The following is a 16,516-nucleotide window of genomic DNA, read 5'->3' on the forward strand; positions in this document are numbered from 1 at the left end:
AACTTTGATATGATATGTTTTCCTTTGGGACGTATGGGTAGTTGGCCTTAGTGGTATTAGAAAAGCTGGTACACATCCATCCATCCATGCATTTTCTAACACGTCTATCCCTATTGGGGTCGCGAGGGGTGCTGGTGCCTATCTCCAGCTGTCAATGGGCGAGAGGCGGGGTACACCCTGGACAGGTCACCAGTCTATCGCACGGCTGGTACAAAAATACTGCAAAAAAATATATATATCTTATTGGTCAGCTGTGATTAACTTGTCTGTTGGTTTTGTGGGTGTGCAGACAAGTAGTAGTAGGCTCCCCCTGCAGCAAACGGGGCTGCTGCATTCTACCCCAACCCAGAATATCATAGTTCCATTTAATTGGTCGGTTGGCTGCAGAAGGTGGAGCCTGCTGAGGGCATCAACTTTTGTCACTGCTGCCTGTCACTTTTGAAGGCAAGCGGCTAAACTGGAGTCTAATTAGAGGCAGGGGATGAATATGTGCATGTCAGACTGATCAGTTGTTGCTTTGTAAAACAAACAAAAATATACATAGTATCCTCCCACTGTGTTTTTGTCTATCAAATAAAGTTATACTCATTGAACTTTGTGAAATAATGAAATGGGTGTATGCAAGGCTTTGTGACGGAATGATTACATGAGTTGTAGTTTTGAAGTGATACGTTTGGGTCGTCAGGACACGCTTTGACACCAGTGCTGTGGTATTGATGTAGCCGACAATCCACGGAGATCAGGTGTATATAGAGCTAAGTGTGTGTGTGTGTGTGTGTGTGTGTGTGTGTGTGTGTGTGTGTGTGTGTGTGTGTGTGTGTGTGTGTGTGTGTGTGTGTGTGTTTGAGTTGGACGCAACCATGTGACAAACCATCCAGGATTGTCCAGCCCCTCCATTCCTGCCCCCCCTTTTTTTTTAACTCGCTTGCAGTTTCATGGATCGTGTTACTGGCTGCTCTCACCGCTCCGCTGAGCCCACCGCCTCTGCACCAATCACAGCCCGTCGTTACATGCAAACACATGCATGCGCGAGCACACGCTCATAACCACCAATACACAGACGCGCGCACGCGCACAAACACACACACACACACACACACACACACACTGTAGGGTGACACATCGCTCCGGTTCCCACTGTGCTGCCTTCGCATGCGTCCCGACCGACTCCTCTGCGTAGCGCCGGCTGCGCCAAGATGAGCGTGGTCTCTTCGGTACCATCCAAGCGGTACCACCCCACTGCCTGACTGAGCCGGAGCCACACGGAGACGCTGAGGGAGAGGGAGGACACAAGCTTTCCTTTATGAAATCCACCTTTCTGTCGCCTAAAGGACACTGCAGGGCAACGCGTTTGTTGTTTCGGCATCCTTCCTCGCCCCATCCTCCTCCTCCTCTTCCTCCTCCTCTTCTTCCTCTCCTCGCCGCAGCCTCCGTTATTACCGGCCACTCAGTGTGAAGGAGGAACCGGGGATCCGGGCCCTGAATTGGTGGAATTAGATCTTTTTTTTTTTGTCTTTTTTTCCCCCCCCCGCTGGGTGTTGGGAGCGCGCAGCTGCTGTGCGCCCGTACAGATTCCCGTGAATGGTGGATTTGGCAAACATGGAGACAGTGGAGAAGGAATGCGGGGCCCTCGGGGGTCTATTCCAGGCGATAGTCAACGACATGAAGGTAAATATACGCCGCTTTATTTTAAACCTCTGTCACTGGATCTGCGCTCATGGCTGGTGCGCTTGGTGGAATTTACATCCCCATGTTAAACCGGTGCGTTAGACTAAGAATATATATATATATATATATATATATATATATATATATATATATATATATATATATATATATATATATATATATATATATAACGCGTTTATAGCGTTTTGTCTGAGCGCACATCTCCCTCCACTGGTAGATTCCTCTGCTGTTTGACATCATGACGGATTGGTTTTTACCAAAGTGATGCGGCGGCGGCGAAGCCATCCCTCTCCTCCACCCCCTATAGAAAATTGGCTGCGCATGTAAACGTCAACGCAAACCTTTTCGGACGTGATCCTCAAATCATCCCCATTCGCCCCCAGATCCTCCAAAGAGGAGATGATAGCAGCTAAAGCGCCATTCTAGCACGTCGTTCCACAGTGTGACCCGGTGTATCACCAGCGTCTGACATCTTGTGATGATGCGTTACATTTTGGTTGAGCCACGATGCCAGTGGCCACTGGGGGCTCTTTGGGAGCCCGTTGCGTTAGTGTTCTGGAGCCCATTCATCTCAGCAGGTCAGAGGAGTGGGTTCATAAAACCCGGGGGTCTCTGGATCAGATGGCCCACGCGTGTTACCCCCTGCTTCATCAGCATGCACGCTATCCTCAGCCATCTCTGTTGGGAGAGGTGTAGTCTGGGACTTTCTGGGCGAGAGTGCAGCGTCACTGATTCCTCTGCAGGCTGATCTGGCAGGAAAACATTGAAGGCGTGAGAAGCCTGCCGGGCTTCTCTTCTCTTGTGTCTGTCTGCTCTCGCCACCACGAGCTCTGTCTGTCTGCGAGTCAGAGTATCTGCAGCAGGCCACGGCCCGTTTCAGAACCCACCCAGATCTGATGCGCTGAGCAGCTCTTCTCCGCTCTGCACGCCTCTCTGACAAGCCTTCTCCTCTCTCGCCATGATGTCAGGGCAGATTATTGGTTTCCTGTTGCTAGTGGCAGAACAGAGGAAACCCATACACACCAACTATCAACGCTGATAGGTGATTATGTAACGACGTGAAGATCTTGTACTAAGATTATGGCAAATGCATCACGGTTGTTGAGATCATTGATATTTATGAGTCAGTTGTTGAATGAATGGAGCCAAAGCCCTTCTGTTTTACCCTGTTGGTTGAATTTACATTCAAGTTTTACCAATCCAAATTGTGTTCATAACAAAAAATTATTCAGGTTTAACTAGCAGAGTTCTGTTTTAATCCTAGTCTCAAATAAAAGATCCCTCGGCCAGAACGAACACCTGAATGTGCTCTTTTTTTTGTATGCACACTAATAGTTAAAGCTTCATAGATACCAAACTGGCTTGAAATGAATCTCCTCCGTCTGTAGATCCATCCAGTATTTCATTCGCTGCTCAGAAAATTAATGGAACAGCTTGAAAGCGTGCCACATCTCATCTGGAAAGAAATACTTTCCATAGTGACATGGAATGGGTAATGTGTGAGGAACACAATGTCAAGGATGCCACATCATTAGATGAAAATGAAATTTATCAACCCACCCTGGTACGGCAGGCTAATCCAGTTTGCTGACATTTCTTTGCAGCAACTCAAAATGTTAGTCGTTTGTATGGCCCCCATGTGCTTCTATGCATGCTTGACAACGTCTGGACATCCCCCCTTATAAGATGATGGATGGTTGTCCTGGGGTATCTCCTGGTCAGGATCTCCCAGATCCTGACCAGGGCATCCCTGAGCTTCTGGACAGTCTGAGGTGCAACCTGGTGGCGTCAGATATGCCCGGGCCAGTAAATAATGGCCACTGGCCGCCACCTGATGAAGTCTGTTTCTAATGGTTTTGTCAGAGACATTCATGGCAGTGGCCCGCTGGAGGTCACGTTTTGGGCTTCTGGTAGTAGTCATCCTGTTCTTCCTTGCACAAAGGAGTAGATACCAACCCTGCTGATGGGCTAAGGACCTCTGACAGTCCTGTCCAGCTCTCCTAGGGTAACCGTCTCCTGGAATCTCCTCCATGCCCTTTGGATCATTCTGGGAGACACAGCAAACCTTCTGGTAACGGTACGCATCGATGTGCCATCTTGTCTGTGCAGCCTCTGTAGGGTCCAGGTATCGCCTCATGGTACCAGTAGTGACACTGACCTTGGTCAAATGCAAACCTACTGAAAAGCAGTCTAAACAAGATCAGGAGGGAGATATTGTCTGTGGCCTTCACCTGCAGAACCATTCCTGTTTTTTGGGCCATCTCATTGTTGCCTTTTTAGTGCACGTGTTATCTGTTTCATTAACTCCAAAAGAGCTGCTTCTGATTATGATCCCCCCCCCTCTCACTCCCTAACCAGATAAATATTCCAGAAGTTTAACAGACTTGATATTAGACTACGTTAAAAAGAGTTCCTTCAATTTGCTCTGCTGTGTACTTTGGAGTAGAGCTGATTCAGTGTAGTCTAGACTCTAGAGCACTTAAAAAACACAGAAAACATTCTTTAATTTACGACTAAATAGGAATCTAGGAATCATTTACCAGTTTAAGCATCATCAGCCTGTGATGGTGTCTGGCCACACTTTCTTACTGTAGTTATACTGCAGCAACACAATCAGTCCCTGTTGTTTTAGACATGCAAGCAGAAGACGACACATTGTTTTGTTTGAGTGCATGCATTGCCCTGATGGAATGGTGCCCTGAGCACTGAGCCACATCAGCCAAGTCACCAACCACCAAGAAACAGACTAGAGGTTTCAGAATCCTACTGAAGTTCAGAAATCAGTGGAAACAATTAGACAAAGCTGTACATTTTAAAGTAGTTGCAGGTACTTTCAGATCTTTTGTTGCTCTTACAACTATTATTTATATTTCTTCATTAGTCTTCACAATGTTGAATGTGGTTTATGAGCTCCTTTGGGTTTATATGGCTGTTCCTTATGTCTTACATCAGTTGCTCCTCAAAAATGAGGGGACCCTCAGTCAAATAACTGAATGGCATTTTATTGAAGAAAAGTTGGCATCATGATCAACTATTACACACAGGGTTGGTCACCCACATCAAAATGCAGTTAAAAATTTGAAGAGACGGAGAAGACAACCCAGAATTTATTTGCTTTTGAGCATATTCATTGTTTGCCCTTGACGGCCTTTTTCTCCTGCTGTTAGACCCAGTGATGCACTAATAAATCAGTGAGTAAATGCAATTGGCCACTTTTCCCGTGATACACGCTGGCCTAGTAATAAGCAGGTCAAATACTAAAATATCAAATTTGTTTATTTGGTTGCACTCATTACATGCTTCAGTGGGTAGACAGTTTGGGGACTCATCTGAGGGGATATGAGATCTGGTCCGATCTGACCTGGAGAAGAAAGAGCTGAGCCAAAAAAAAGCTAAATTCTGCATTTAACAGACATCTACGTGTTATCTAACACAGGCCCTTACCTTAGATATGGATCAGGGCTGGAAGGACAAAATCTCAGATACAAACAGCTAGGGTTAGAATTGAGCTTGCTCTGTTGGGTGGCTGGACCCTGCCTTAGATATAAGAGCTTTCTCTTCTGGTGAGAAAGTAAAGCCACTGCTCCTCAGCATTGAAACTAGTCAGCTGGGGTGGTTAAGGCATTTAATTGGGCTGGGTCCTGGCCAACTTCCTTTGTAGGTTTTCTGAGCACATCCCAGTTGGAGGAGAGCCTGCGCAGACCCAGAACATTTGGACTGGCTATATATCTTTTCTGGCCTGGGAAAACCCTGCTGGGGAGAAGAATGTCTGGGTACACAGAAAACAGGGAATTAATGAATTTACAACAGAAGTTACTGAAATTATAAGCAAGTGCCAAAGCCCTTTGAAAAAACACAGAATTGTCCAAAATCTGAATTGGTAGGCGAGACCTCGGAGAAAACTGGAAATCAGGATTAGCCAAGAAAAGCCTGATCAGTGCTTCTCAAGTTAGTGCATTGTCTCATCTTTAAACTGTACAGAGAATTTTAAGACAGCTTCAATTCTCAATTCGGGCAATTAGTTTTAGCCAATCCTGGTATCAAATTAAAATGTAAGCAGCTGAAGTCATGAGAAACCACAAAAAAGGTGAGCTAGTCAAGGCACTTCTTCCTGCTGTTCTTTCAAAGAAGAAATTGTGGATTCTTACAAAACAGATGTGATAGCAGCAGCTACGCGTGTGTCCTCCTGCGCTGCCATGGTTATGCTGGGTCAACTGTGGGCTCAGCAGCTCTAGCTTTCGTTGCACCGGTATGTCCCGCCTTAAACCACAATACTGCAATGTGATTGGCCCGAACCGTTTTTAGTTCGGAAACAAACGGTTGAAGCTGCAGCAGTGCAAGACGGGCTCTCATGTGTTTGTGAACGCACAAATAGTTCAAATAATTCATCTTGCAGGGAATGAACCAAGATCAAATGCTGCAAAGACACATTCAGATGATCCACATTTCTAAAACCTATGTCCAAGATACTATGAATTATTCCAAACATCTCTTCTGCAACCCTTAACCAACTCGAGCACACAGTTCAAAGGCAGAAAACATCGGACCTAGCATGTCTTACACCATTTGATTATATAGAAGAATGGAGGTGATAATTCATTATGTATCTGAAAATAATTATTTAACTTTTTACTATCTGGGCCCACATAAGACTGTCTCTGAATACCTTAAATGTCCAGACAGTTTGCCCTTATGTTTGCAATATAGCACGGCACAACAAAGCACGGTTCTGTAAATTATAATACAGTGTAGTGTTTTTTAAAGCCTTTTACTTTAACAGTTTCTCTCTGTCTCTCCATGTTTCAGTCTTTGTTTCATCTATTATTCATGTGTGCTCTAACAGTCTCCCTGTTTATATTCTCCTGCTCGCTTTCAAATATATGGGTCGTTGTTGTCTTTGGGGTGAATAAGAAACTACTGCCCTAATTTGGAATGGATGAATTCCCCAGGTCTCAGGAAGGGAAACGGCATTGGTGTGCAGCTGAGAATCGTTGAGTCATCGGACCTGTAAGAGGTCTTGCCTCAGCTGGAAACAATGTGGTTTTAATCAGCCATTACGGCTCACTTCAGAAGAAAGGTTTTAGATGATGAAACAAAGGAACCAAAAGATTGTTTAGCTGGTTTGTCTGAAACAGCTGGGTTTATGACTGCTGTGCTTATCAAGCCGATGTCGTGAAACCTTGACTAACCAGCTGCTGCATTGGGGAATATTTGGAAAACACCAATGAACGAATGTCTGAGGCTCTAATTTGCTTGATTCTTGCTCCACCAAGAGCAATAAAGGTTCAAATCAGAAGTGCAAACATAGGTGCAATCAAATGTTAGTATATTGTAATTTGCATTCAAAATGCAGATTATTCAATTACTCTACATAATGTAGAGTGATTAAGTAATTGAGTAGTTCCCAGATGTGGGAACGTATGTTTATAATATCCAGACACATTTTTTTTTCCAGTCTTCATTTGTCTTGTAATTGTCCTTCACTGTTCAAGCCCCTAAAGTCTTTGAATGTCTTTTTTTTAATTGGCATATAAGGTAAGCATGACATTTCTTGTATTCAGATCCTTTTCATTAACCTTTTCAGCCCCTGTGTCTTGATCATATTTAGCCTAAACAAATGTTAAAAAGGTGCGTTTGGCTCCAAATGGATCCAGAGGGATCAATCATTCAGTCAGTAGAGTTATTCATGTTAACAAGTTTTCAGCGTTCTCTTTTGAACTACATTTGCATGTTAAGCTGGTAAGCCAAGCGTCTTCTCTATGTCTTCTGCTCCGTCTTTTGAGTAAATTGTGGATAAAACGGGTCCCTGATAAAAAAAATTATCAGACTTCCCAAGTTCTGAATGTACCCCTTTTATGGTGGTGTACAACTAGAGCTTTTTTTTTAAATAGCATCATTCACTCATTCACAATGCAGATATATATATATATATATATATATATATATATATATATAACTAAATAAACTGGGCAACTTGTACTTCAATGCTAATAGCTCTCCACCAATAGGTATGACATTGACACACCTTTGTCAGATACTAAATACATGTTTTATCAAAAAGTAAAAAATAAAATGAAGAAATTACAAAGTGGCTTAATAAAAATAAACACATTGCACATAGTGCATGTGCATGAAAAACTTAGTCGGCAGCTAATGAAATGCTGCTGCAACAGTCCAGTAATAATACTGTATTACAAAATCTTAGGCTACTACCTGAGTAACACATACTTCATAGACATGACAGGACTGGATGTTAAACAAAATACTCCTTATCTGGCAACATCTCAACAAATCTTTGCTCATTGTACGGCAACTAGACCTGGATATTTTTTTGTTGTTTTTTTGTCTAACTCTTATCTATTTGTATTTTATGAAAAATCAGGTTTTTTTAGTCATGACTGGACATTTCTACAATTGACTTGGACAAATATACCATAAAGGTCCCTACAATTAAGTATTCTGAGTATAAAAGTCAGTATTTTCTCTGCAGTCAGGACTTATTTGTTCAATATGGCTGACTTGGATAAAACCTACTGGTAGGCACCATAATAAAAAAAGCTTGTTCATTCGCATTTGTATTTCAAATGTGTAACACAGAACTCTCCAATTTCCTTTAGTGAATATATTAAAAGACTAAATGTACAAAATGCAAAGAAATGTGTTGATATTAGCTGGCAATGCTAAAAGCAGTTAGCCACGTCACTGATTATACGTTTTAACAAATGGTACTCATTTTTAAACCTGCTGTGAGGTTAAGTTGGATTGGATAAAATTCCCAGGCCCAGGTTTCAACTTGTGAGGTAAATAGGTCACTTCATACGGTTCCGCATCCTCTGCCTCAGGTCTAATATCTGCTTTCGGATCTTGAACCTTTCTCCACTGCTCTCTGATCAACAGTTTGTGTTTTTATGCTTGATTTATTTGAATTGGCCTAGTTGTTTCTATTGTTTTCTGAGTACCACTAAGAGCAACCAAAGTACCACCAGTGGTGGCCCACATGTTGCTACCACAATTGGAGAACCAAGGATATTCTGTATATAGTGTCCATAGCGCTGACGTAAAAGGGAAAGTTGGTTTGTTAGCAGCAAACCTCACTAATTTATGATTTTCTTATTAGAATTCATATCATAGTTATGGTAAACAGTGGTCAGTGTAGATAGGCTATGGCAATAGATCCAAATTCTTTTTTGGATAGGGCTATAAATAAAGCAATCACTAAGTGTGGACGAAGCAGACATGAGTTTGTAGGATCGTAACCAGCTCCTTGTTGGGGACAAACACAGGTTCAAAGCAGAGTCAAACAGCTGTATGCTGATGTCAGCAACATGGATTTATGATGATTAGCATGCACTTTTTCTTCCTCTTTCTCCTTATCTTCCTCTTTCTTTCCCTGCTCCTCCCTTCCTCTTCCATGCCTCAGCAGGACCTCCACCTAATGCGACCAGTAACTCTGCTACTTGCATCACATGTAACCTGGCTTCTGTGTTGTGTAGAATTCTAAAATCAATATAGTTTTAATGGGCAGCACTGTCACTTGTGGGTTTTTACATGTTAGTTACATTTCCACTTCTATTTGTGAGTGTGGTTTTATGTTACACATATTTGTAACGGAATGACAACCCCTACAGACTTTGCCCTGTGTGTGCTTTCATTTGCTCTCTTGCAGTATGTGGTTGAGACATAGGCTGAAGAGATGCACACCAAGCAGCAGTCTTCTAGTATAACAGAGGAGTTATAAGGGGAAGGGGTCAGATGCAGGGTCAGCTGACTGTGGTGGACACAGGAGAATATTATGTTGATGTTGGCACAAACTCTGGCGTCTCTGCACTTGGGGCCAAATGTTGCTGTGGAGCTCTATGTTTGCAAAAATCACTGTGACCGGATTTACAATTTATAGAGTAATTGTAAAAAGACAGATTCCTTTACCAATAAAATTCTGTTATTAACCTTTGTGTCTATATATCTAAGTTTGCCAGAAAAGTGACAAGCTCAGTAGGCAAAATCTTTTTGAGGCGCCTTGATATTGGAGCCGCCCACCAATGTTGTTTAAATGATGAACTTCTGAAATCGCAGTGAGCATGCCCAACAAGCTCTCAGTAGACAGCTGTGGGGCACAAATCCTGTGGCCCCAAGCTTGGATCGTCCAATCAAAATACTGGAAATGTAGGTTACATTTACGTTCTGCCGGATTGTGTGCGACCGTCTAGTGTGGGGTGTCCTTGCAAGCTGAATGAAGGATCGATGCAAATCTTTTCTGTTCAATAAATGAACAATATGAGTGAGCCTTTATTTGTAATTTTATGTATAAAAAGTGAATTACATATAGCCTATATAAAATGGCCCCTTTAGTGTGTTGGTTAATGTTAATTTATCGGTTTCATTTAAAATAAGGCAAAGTCAGGTTGTATGCATCACAGAAAGATGAGTTGCTGCTAATAGGTGTTGAGTTTTTGTGTCCCACTTAACTTATCATGCCAGAGACGCCACTGGGCACAAATATGCAAAAATGTAAACATGTTAAACTCCTGAGAATCCTTTTTATTAAAGCAATAACTGTTTACTTGGTTTCCATGAAGATTCAGATTCTTTCTAACTTTGGAGACCAAAGAAAAAGTATGTCAAATGTTGATGAAATTCCAACATATTACAAAATGAAAATAACTAGCAATAAACCATTTCTGTCTATGTGAGAGACATTTTTGCCCTGAGAGCTCAATTGAGTGACTCCGCTAAGTATAGAATGTCATCCTAATTCTTGTGAACTATCATCTTAGGTAATAATAAATGTGCAATGCATTAAAGTGACAGAGATTTTCCAAAGTGCTGCTGAACTTTATTAATCTTTATTGTTCAGTTTCTTCCTCCTGAGGCTCTGATGCCTAACACTGGTTCAGTCGTTCTAACCTTGGGCTCTTCTTAATCTGGAAGATTCCCCAACTATCTGGTGTGTTTTTTTACACCTACATGCTCTTTAGATGCAATCCCTTTTTAATTTTTACACAAAATCAAATGCCCATGTTCATTACCTGAGAAAAAACCTTGCATATTACCCAGACAAGATACAGATGAGGCCCAGTTGAGTCTTGATTAGTCTTCCTAATTGGGGTCAAGTTACTCCTCATAGTTGACTTACTGACAACCTCATGAGACTAGTTACCGTGGTGCCATTATGAAACCAATAGACAGTACTACATGGGACCCATGTTTCCATCCTATATGGGGTCCATATGTAACTGAGGTCTGGTATTAAGTTCCTCATTTTGTAAACACTGATAAGGTGACCAATGAGGACAGAGATTATTAAGACCAACGTTCCAAGTCATGTGAATGATGTCCATTTGCAAATTAGTATCAACACCCAGGTCACATTATAATTTTGTAATTTAGATATTTCCACTTGAAACTGCATGAATACACAAATAGAAATCTACTTTTTAGTAACTATAGTAGCTATTGAGAAATTAAGTTGCTATATCTGTCTTGAGCTTGCTTGAGTGTATGAGAGCATTAAAGTCAACCTTTCCAGTGGTCTTAATATGCTCTTTAATTTAACATTTTCTCAAATAAACCTAAAAACAGAAATTCAGAAGTGTACTTTTTGTCTGTTACTATTAATCACTGGCTGATTCATTACAACTAGTGTGATGAACACAAGAAATGTGACAATAAATCCTGAGTTTATCAGTGCTGAAATATGTTCTCAGAGTTAATTTTCTATCTCAGCTTTGCTGGAAACCCAGAAGAAACCCCAGAAGGTTTATGCGGGCCAACCATCTGCACAAATCCCCTGGACATGCATGCCTCACCACAGAAAAAGAACAATATACACAAACTCACATATTCATGGGTGACTGTTTCTGCAGTGGTGACGCAAAATGTATTTCCCAGGGAACTGGACCTTTTTTTTTTAGTTTTTTACTGACTGAATCAAAACGACTGCCAGTTTGCATTCCAGATATAATGATTTGTTCTTTATCAGCTTTTTAGTCTGTTTCACTGCACACTTATCTACCAACCAGCAAAGCATGGTTAGTTTAAAATGTGTCTTAATCAAATAAAAAAGTCTTCATATATGTCTTTTGGCCTCTAAACTTGCAAGAGAAAAAAGACTAACTAATCTCAGGAATCAGAGGTTTAACTGGCGGAACCTGGAACCATCTTCATGTCTTTCTTTTGGCCAGACCCATGCTAAGAGTCTGGCCTAAAAGATATAGGGAATGCTATCCCACGTTACACATGAGAATGATTTAGATCGAATTTAATGTGACTATCTTTCTTATAGCCCCTTTAAATTAAATTATATGCAATATTTGAGCATGTTTGACTCGTTCACTGCATAATTCTTAAAAATGCTAGACTATAAAGAAATCTAAGCTGATCTGCAATGAGTTAAGTACATTCTTACAAACTTATGTATGTTGTTCTTAACTGGATAGTTTTTCTTCCATTGGCTGTTTGACATCACTATAAGTCTCTTTTTTATTTTATTATTGTTAGAGATTTAAGATATATACATGTACCTGCCACTCACCGCTAATACGCTGTATTTCCCCATAGAGGGACCAATAAAGGATAATTCTTTCTATTCAATTCTTATATAATATAAAATTGAGGGAAGAAATTCCACAAAGGGAAGAAATTGGGTATACATTGTCGAAAAAGTGAATATCCATTGAGAGAAAAGGCATCACTCATATATTTTATACTTGCCTCTCAGGCTTCCAAAAATCCCCACTGTGCCAGGGAAGCAGATTTTGGAAGTTTGGCAGCAACCGTTGTTTCTGACTTGTCCTCATTAAAGAACTAAACTAGAGAGACAGAAAATCAACAGAGCAAGAGACCTGGAAGTAAAGGGGTCAGTAGACTGACCATTGTTGTGCATCTTTTCAGAAGCCAATGACAATTATGTCCCATGACTGGGCCATACTCCAGAACTGAAGATGCTCTGTAAAAGCACGTCATTTGTCCAATTTGTGGCGTGTTTAGGGTGTCTGTAGTCCAGGGGATTTCCCACCAAGTAGCTGTTGTTGAGAGCTCGCTGCATGTCAACAGAAAGTGAAGGAAACACAGATGTCTCACCCATGGTGCTCATGAATGTCCATCCAGTTCTTGGTCCATCACCAACAATCCTTTTCAGGATTGGCATTGTACATGTCTGAAAGACCAGCTGGGCAAAGGCTAAATACAACAAAAACTTGAATTTGCAGATATGATGTGAGGGGGATGCCGGGAGGGAGGGGTGGGGGGGTGGGGGATTCAAAGCACTAGGAGAGTTGCGGGACGCAGCTTGAAGGAGAGACGCAGCCCATCAACCAGATACAGAAGTGCATCAAGCTAATGTTCAGCTAGTGGGAACTTTATGTTATGCTTCAGAGCGACATTAATTGATGCTTAGCCTGGCGGCGTGGCGGGTAAAACATGGCGGCCCGCTAGGCTTATAATACTCTGGGGGAAACTCTGCATTGGAATATATGTTATAACAGTAATGTGACCCCCAACTTATAAAGCTTTATATTTGATAGACAAAAAGTGATGAGAAGTCAATCATGGGATTCCTGTGTGTGAATGCTAAGTGCAAACCCATTTTTGTTTGCATGTTAAAGCCCACAAAGTAATTACAGGTAGTATGATTTACATGGATTACCTTCAGATCCTTTCAACAAATGATTTTCCTGCTTGAACCCTGCATTATTTGTTGATTTGTAGATTGTAAGTCATTCCTTGTTCTGAGCTGATGTGCACCCAGACTTGATATAAAGGTTTTATGTTCCTACATGGTCTTAGTAATACTTAGTAATACAGATTTGACACATATGTCAGGTCTGTAAATATTTAATAATATATAGGCAAAATGCAGATGCATTGTGTGAAAAATAATAATCATAGGATATGAACATGATTATGTATTTTTAGTGTACTGCATTAACAGAGATGACAAAAATGTATGTGAAATAATGACAGGAAATGCCTTTTACATTCCGTAAACATGCATAAGACAAAATACAAAAGGTGACATGGGCATTAATAGTATAACACCCCCACTCCATCACACCTATTTACCTATTCTATCCTTGTAGGTGCAGCTTAGTTATGGTAAATATAGTCTGTCCTTCGCTGCCATAAATGTGATCATTGGATTCCAAGTTTGTCAAAATTCTCCAATCTTTCATTAAAGATGTAACAGATGCTCTCCAAATGTTGGGTATCATTCAGTGTGGTCGTGATCTAGGCTTTAAAAGTAGGGAGATAATTTTTTTCCAAGACCAACGGGACACCACAGGACAGGAAATGTTGCTGTGCCGTCTTGAGGGTGATAGAGTGTTCTGAAATATTTAGCAAAACCAGAAGGGAATCTGGTCTGATTTTAACTTTTTGAAAAGAATGGAGATATTGCATCCCATAATCCTTGCAGCCTAGGGCACTGAACACAGCTATGTGATAAGTCTGCATTGGCTTGATTACATTTTTTCATAGTGGCGACATGCATGTAAATTTTGCAAAATTTTTAACTGGTTCAGACAGTGTCTAGCATTAATGGAACACAAATTAGCATTTTTGAGACCTTTTCCCCAAATTTTACATATCTGTTACTCAACAGGTGTTATTACACAGGAAGAGTCATCTGCATTGTACATGGCTTTGCTGCAATCCCTCATACTGAGCAAGCATGAAGCGACAGTGGGAAGAAAAACCACCCATTAACGGGAAGGAAAAACCTCCGGCAGAACCGGGCTCAGTATGAACGGTCATCTGCCTCGACCGACTGGGGTTACAGAAGACAGAACAGAGACACAACAAGAGAAACAAAAAAGCACAGAAGCACACATTGATCTAGTAATCTGTTCTACATTAGATGGTAGTAGCGGGTGAGCCGTCTTCTCTGGATGATGTCACAGTTAACAGAACGCCAGACCAGGTGTACCTACTATGAAGAGAAAAGAGAGAGAACAGAAAGTTAAAGCAGAAATGACAACACATAATGCATAATTGAAGAACAGTAGAACTCAATAGAGTGAGAAAATTAGATCCAGATATACTCCAGTAGCCTAAGCCTATAGCAGTAAAACTATAAAGGTAGCTGAGAGTAACATGAGCCACTAGTTATAATTTTTGTCAAAAAGAAAAGTTTTAAGCCTAGTCTTAAAAGTAGACAGGGTGTCTGCCTCACGGACCAAAACTGGGAGTTGGTTCCACAGGAGAGGAGCCTGATAGCTAAAGGATCTGCCTCCCATTCTACTTTTAGAGACTCTAGGAACCACCAGCAGACCTGCAGTCTGAGAGCAAAGTGCTCTGTTAGGAACATACGGGGTAATCAGAGCTCTGATATATGATGGAGTTTGATTATTAAGGGCTTTATACGTTAGAAGAAGAATTTTAAATTCTATTCTTGATTTAACAGGAAGCTGGAGATAGGCACCAGCAACCCCCGCGACCCCATGAGGGAGAAGCGGTTTGGAAAATGGATGGATGGATGGATGGATTTAACAGGAAGCCAATGAAGGGAAGCTAAAATTGGAGAAATATGATCCCTCTTGTTGATTTTCATCAGAACTCTTGCTGCAGCATTTTGGATCAGCTGAAGGCTTTGAACTGCATTTTGTGGACTTCCTGATAGTAAAGAATTACAATAGTCCAGCCTTGAAGTAACAAATGCATGGACCAGTTTTTCAGCATCACTCCTGGACAGAATGTTTCTAATTTTGGCGATATTCCGGAGGTGAAAAAAGGAAACTCTGGAAACCTGTTTAATATGGGATTTAAATGACATGTCTTGGTCAAAAATAACACCAAGATTTTTTACTTTATTACCAGAGGCCAGGTTAATGCCACCCAGATTAAGGGATTGGTTAAGAAGTTTATTTTTTGAGGACTCTGGCCCAAAGATTACAACTTCGGTCTTGTCAGAATTTAGATGCAGGAAATTTAAAGTCATCCAGCTTTTGATGTCATCAAGACATGACTGCAGTCGAAGTAATTGATTGGATTCATCAGGATTTATGGATAAATATAGCTGAGTATCATCAGCATAACAGTGGAAATTAATCCCATGCTGTCTGATAATTTTGCCAATCGGAAGCATATATATAGTAAATAGAATTGGTCCAAGGACTGAACCCTGTGGTACTCCACAGGTGACCCTAGAGTTTGAGGAAGATTTATTATTAACATGAACAAATTGGAATCTGTCTGACAGATAAGATTTAAACCAGCCTAATGCTTTCCCCTTAATCCCTACAGTATGTTCAAGTCTTTGTAGGAGAATATTGTGATCAACTGTATCAAACGCAGCACTGAGATCTAACAGGACAAGTATAGACACAAGTCCATTATCTGAGGCCATGAGAATATCATTAGTGACCTTCACCAGAGCTGTTTCAGTGCTATGATGAGCTCTGAAGCCTGACTGAAACTCCTCAAGTAGGTCATTACTTTGTAAATGTTCACAAAGTTGATTAGCAACTACTTTCTCAAGAATTTTAGATAAGAAAAGAAGATTAGATATAGGTCTGTAATTTACTAACTCATCTTGATCAAGAGGAGGTTTCTTAAGTAAAGGTTTAATAACAGCTACTTTCAAAACCTGTGGTACATATCCATTTACTAAGGATAGATTAATCATGTCTAAAATAGGACCACTGATCAGAGGGAATACCTCCTTAAACAACTTGGTTGGGATTGGGTCTAACATACAGGTAGAAGGTTTAGATGAAGCTAAAATTTTAGATAGCTCAGAAAGCTCTACTGCTTTTAAACAGTTCAGACACTGCGCAGGTTCTAAGGATTCCTCCAATGCTGCCTCACTTACTGAGGACGAGGTAATCATGTT

At 41.1% G+C, this 16,516-nt stretch overlaps 1 protein-coding gene across 7 annotated transcripts in view; it reads left to right on the forward strand.

The window, feature by feature from the left end:
• Positions 1-1,064: 1,064 nt before the first annotated feature.
• mtss1lb (MTSS I-BAR domain containing 2b) overlaps positions 1,065-16,516 on the forward strand; it is an 83,836-nt gene continuing 68,384 nt past the window's right edge. For 2 of the 7 annotated variants that reach the window (XM_021315987.2, XM_036136291.1), the window contains exon 1: positions 1,068-1,668. In XM_021315987.2, the coding sequence (XP_021171662.2) occupies positions 1,582-1,668 (87 nt within the window). In that variant the 5' untranslated portion in view covers positions 1,068-1,581. Of the gene's footprint in view, positions 1,669-16,516 lie in introns of all 7 variants that reach the window. The other 5 variants (XM_021315986.2, XM_036136292.1, XM_021315984.2 and 2 more) reach the window with 5 other exon arrangements.

Source organism: Fundulus heteroclitus, chromosome 4 (genome assembly GCF_011125445.2).
Source record: "Fundulus heteroclitus isolate FHET01 chromosome 4, MU-UCD_Fhet_4.1, whole genome shotgun sequence".
Classification (NCBI taxonomy): domain Eukaryota; kingdom Metazoa; phylum Chordata; class Actinopteri; order Cyprinodontiformes; family Fundulidae; genus Fundulus; species Fundulus heteroclitus.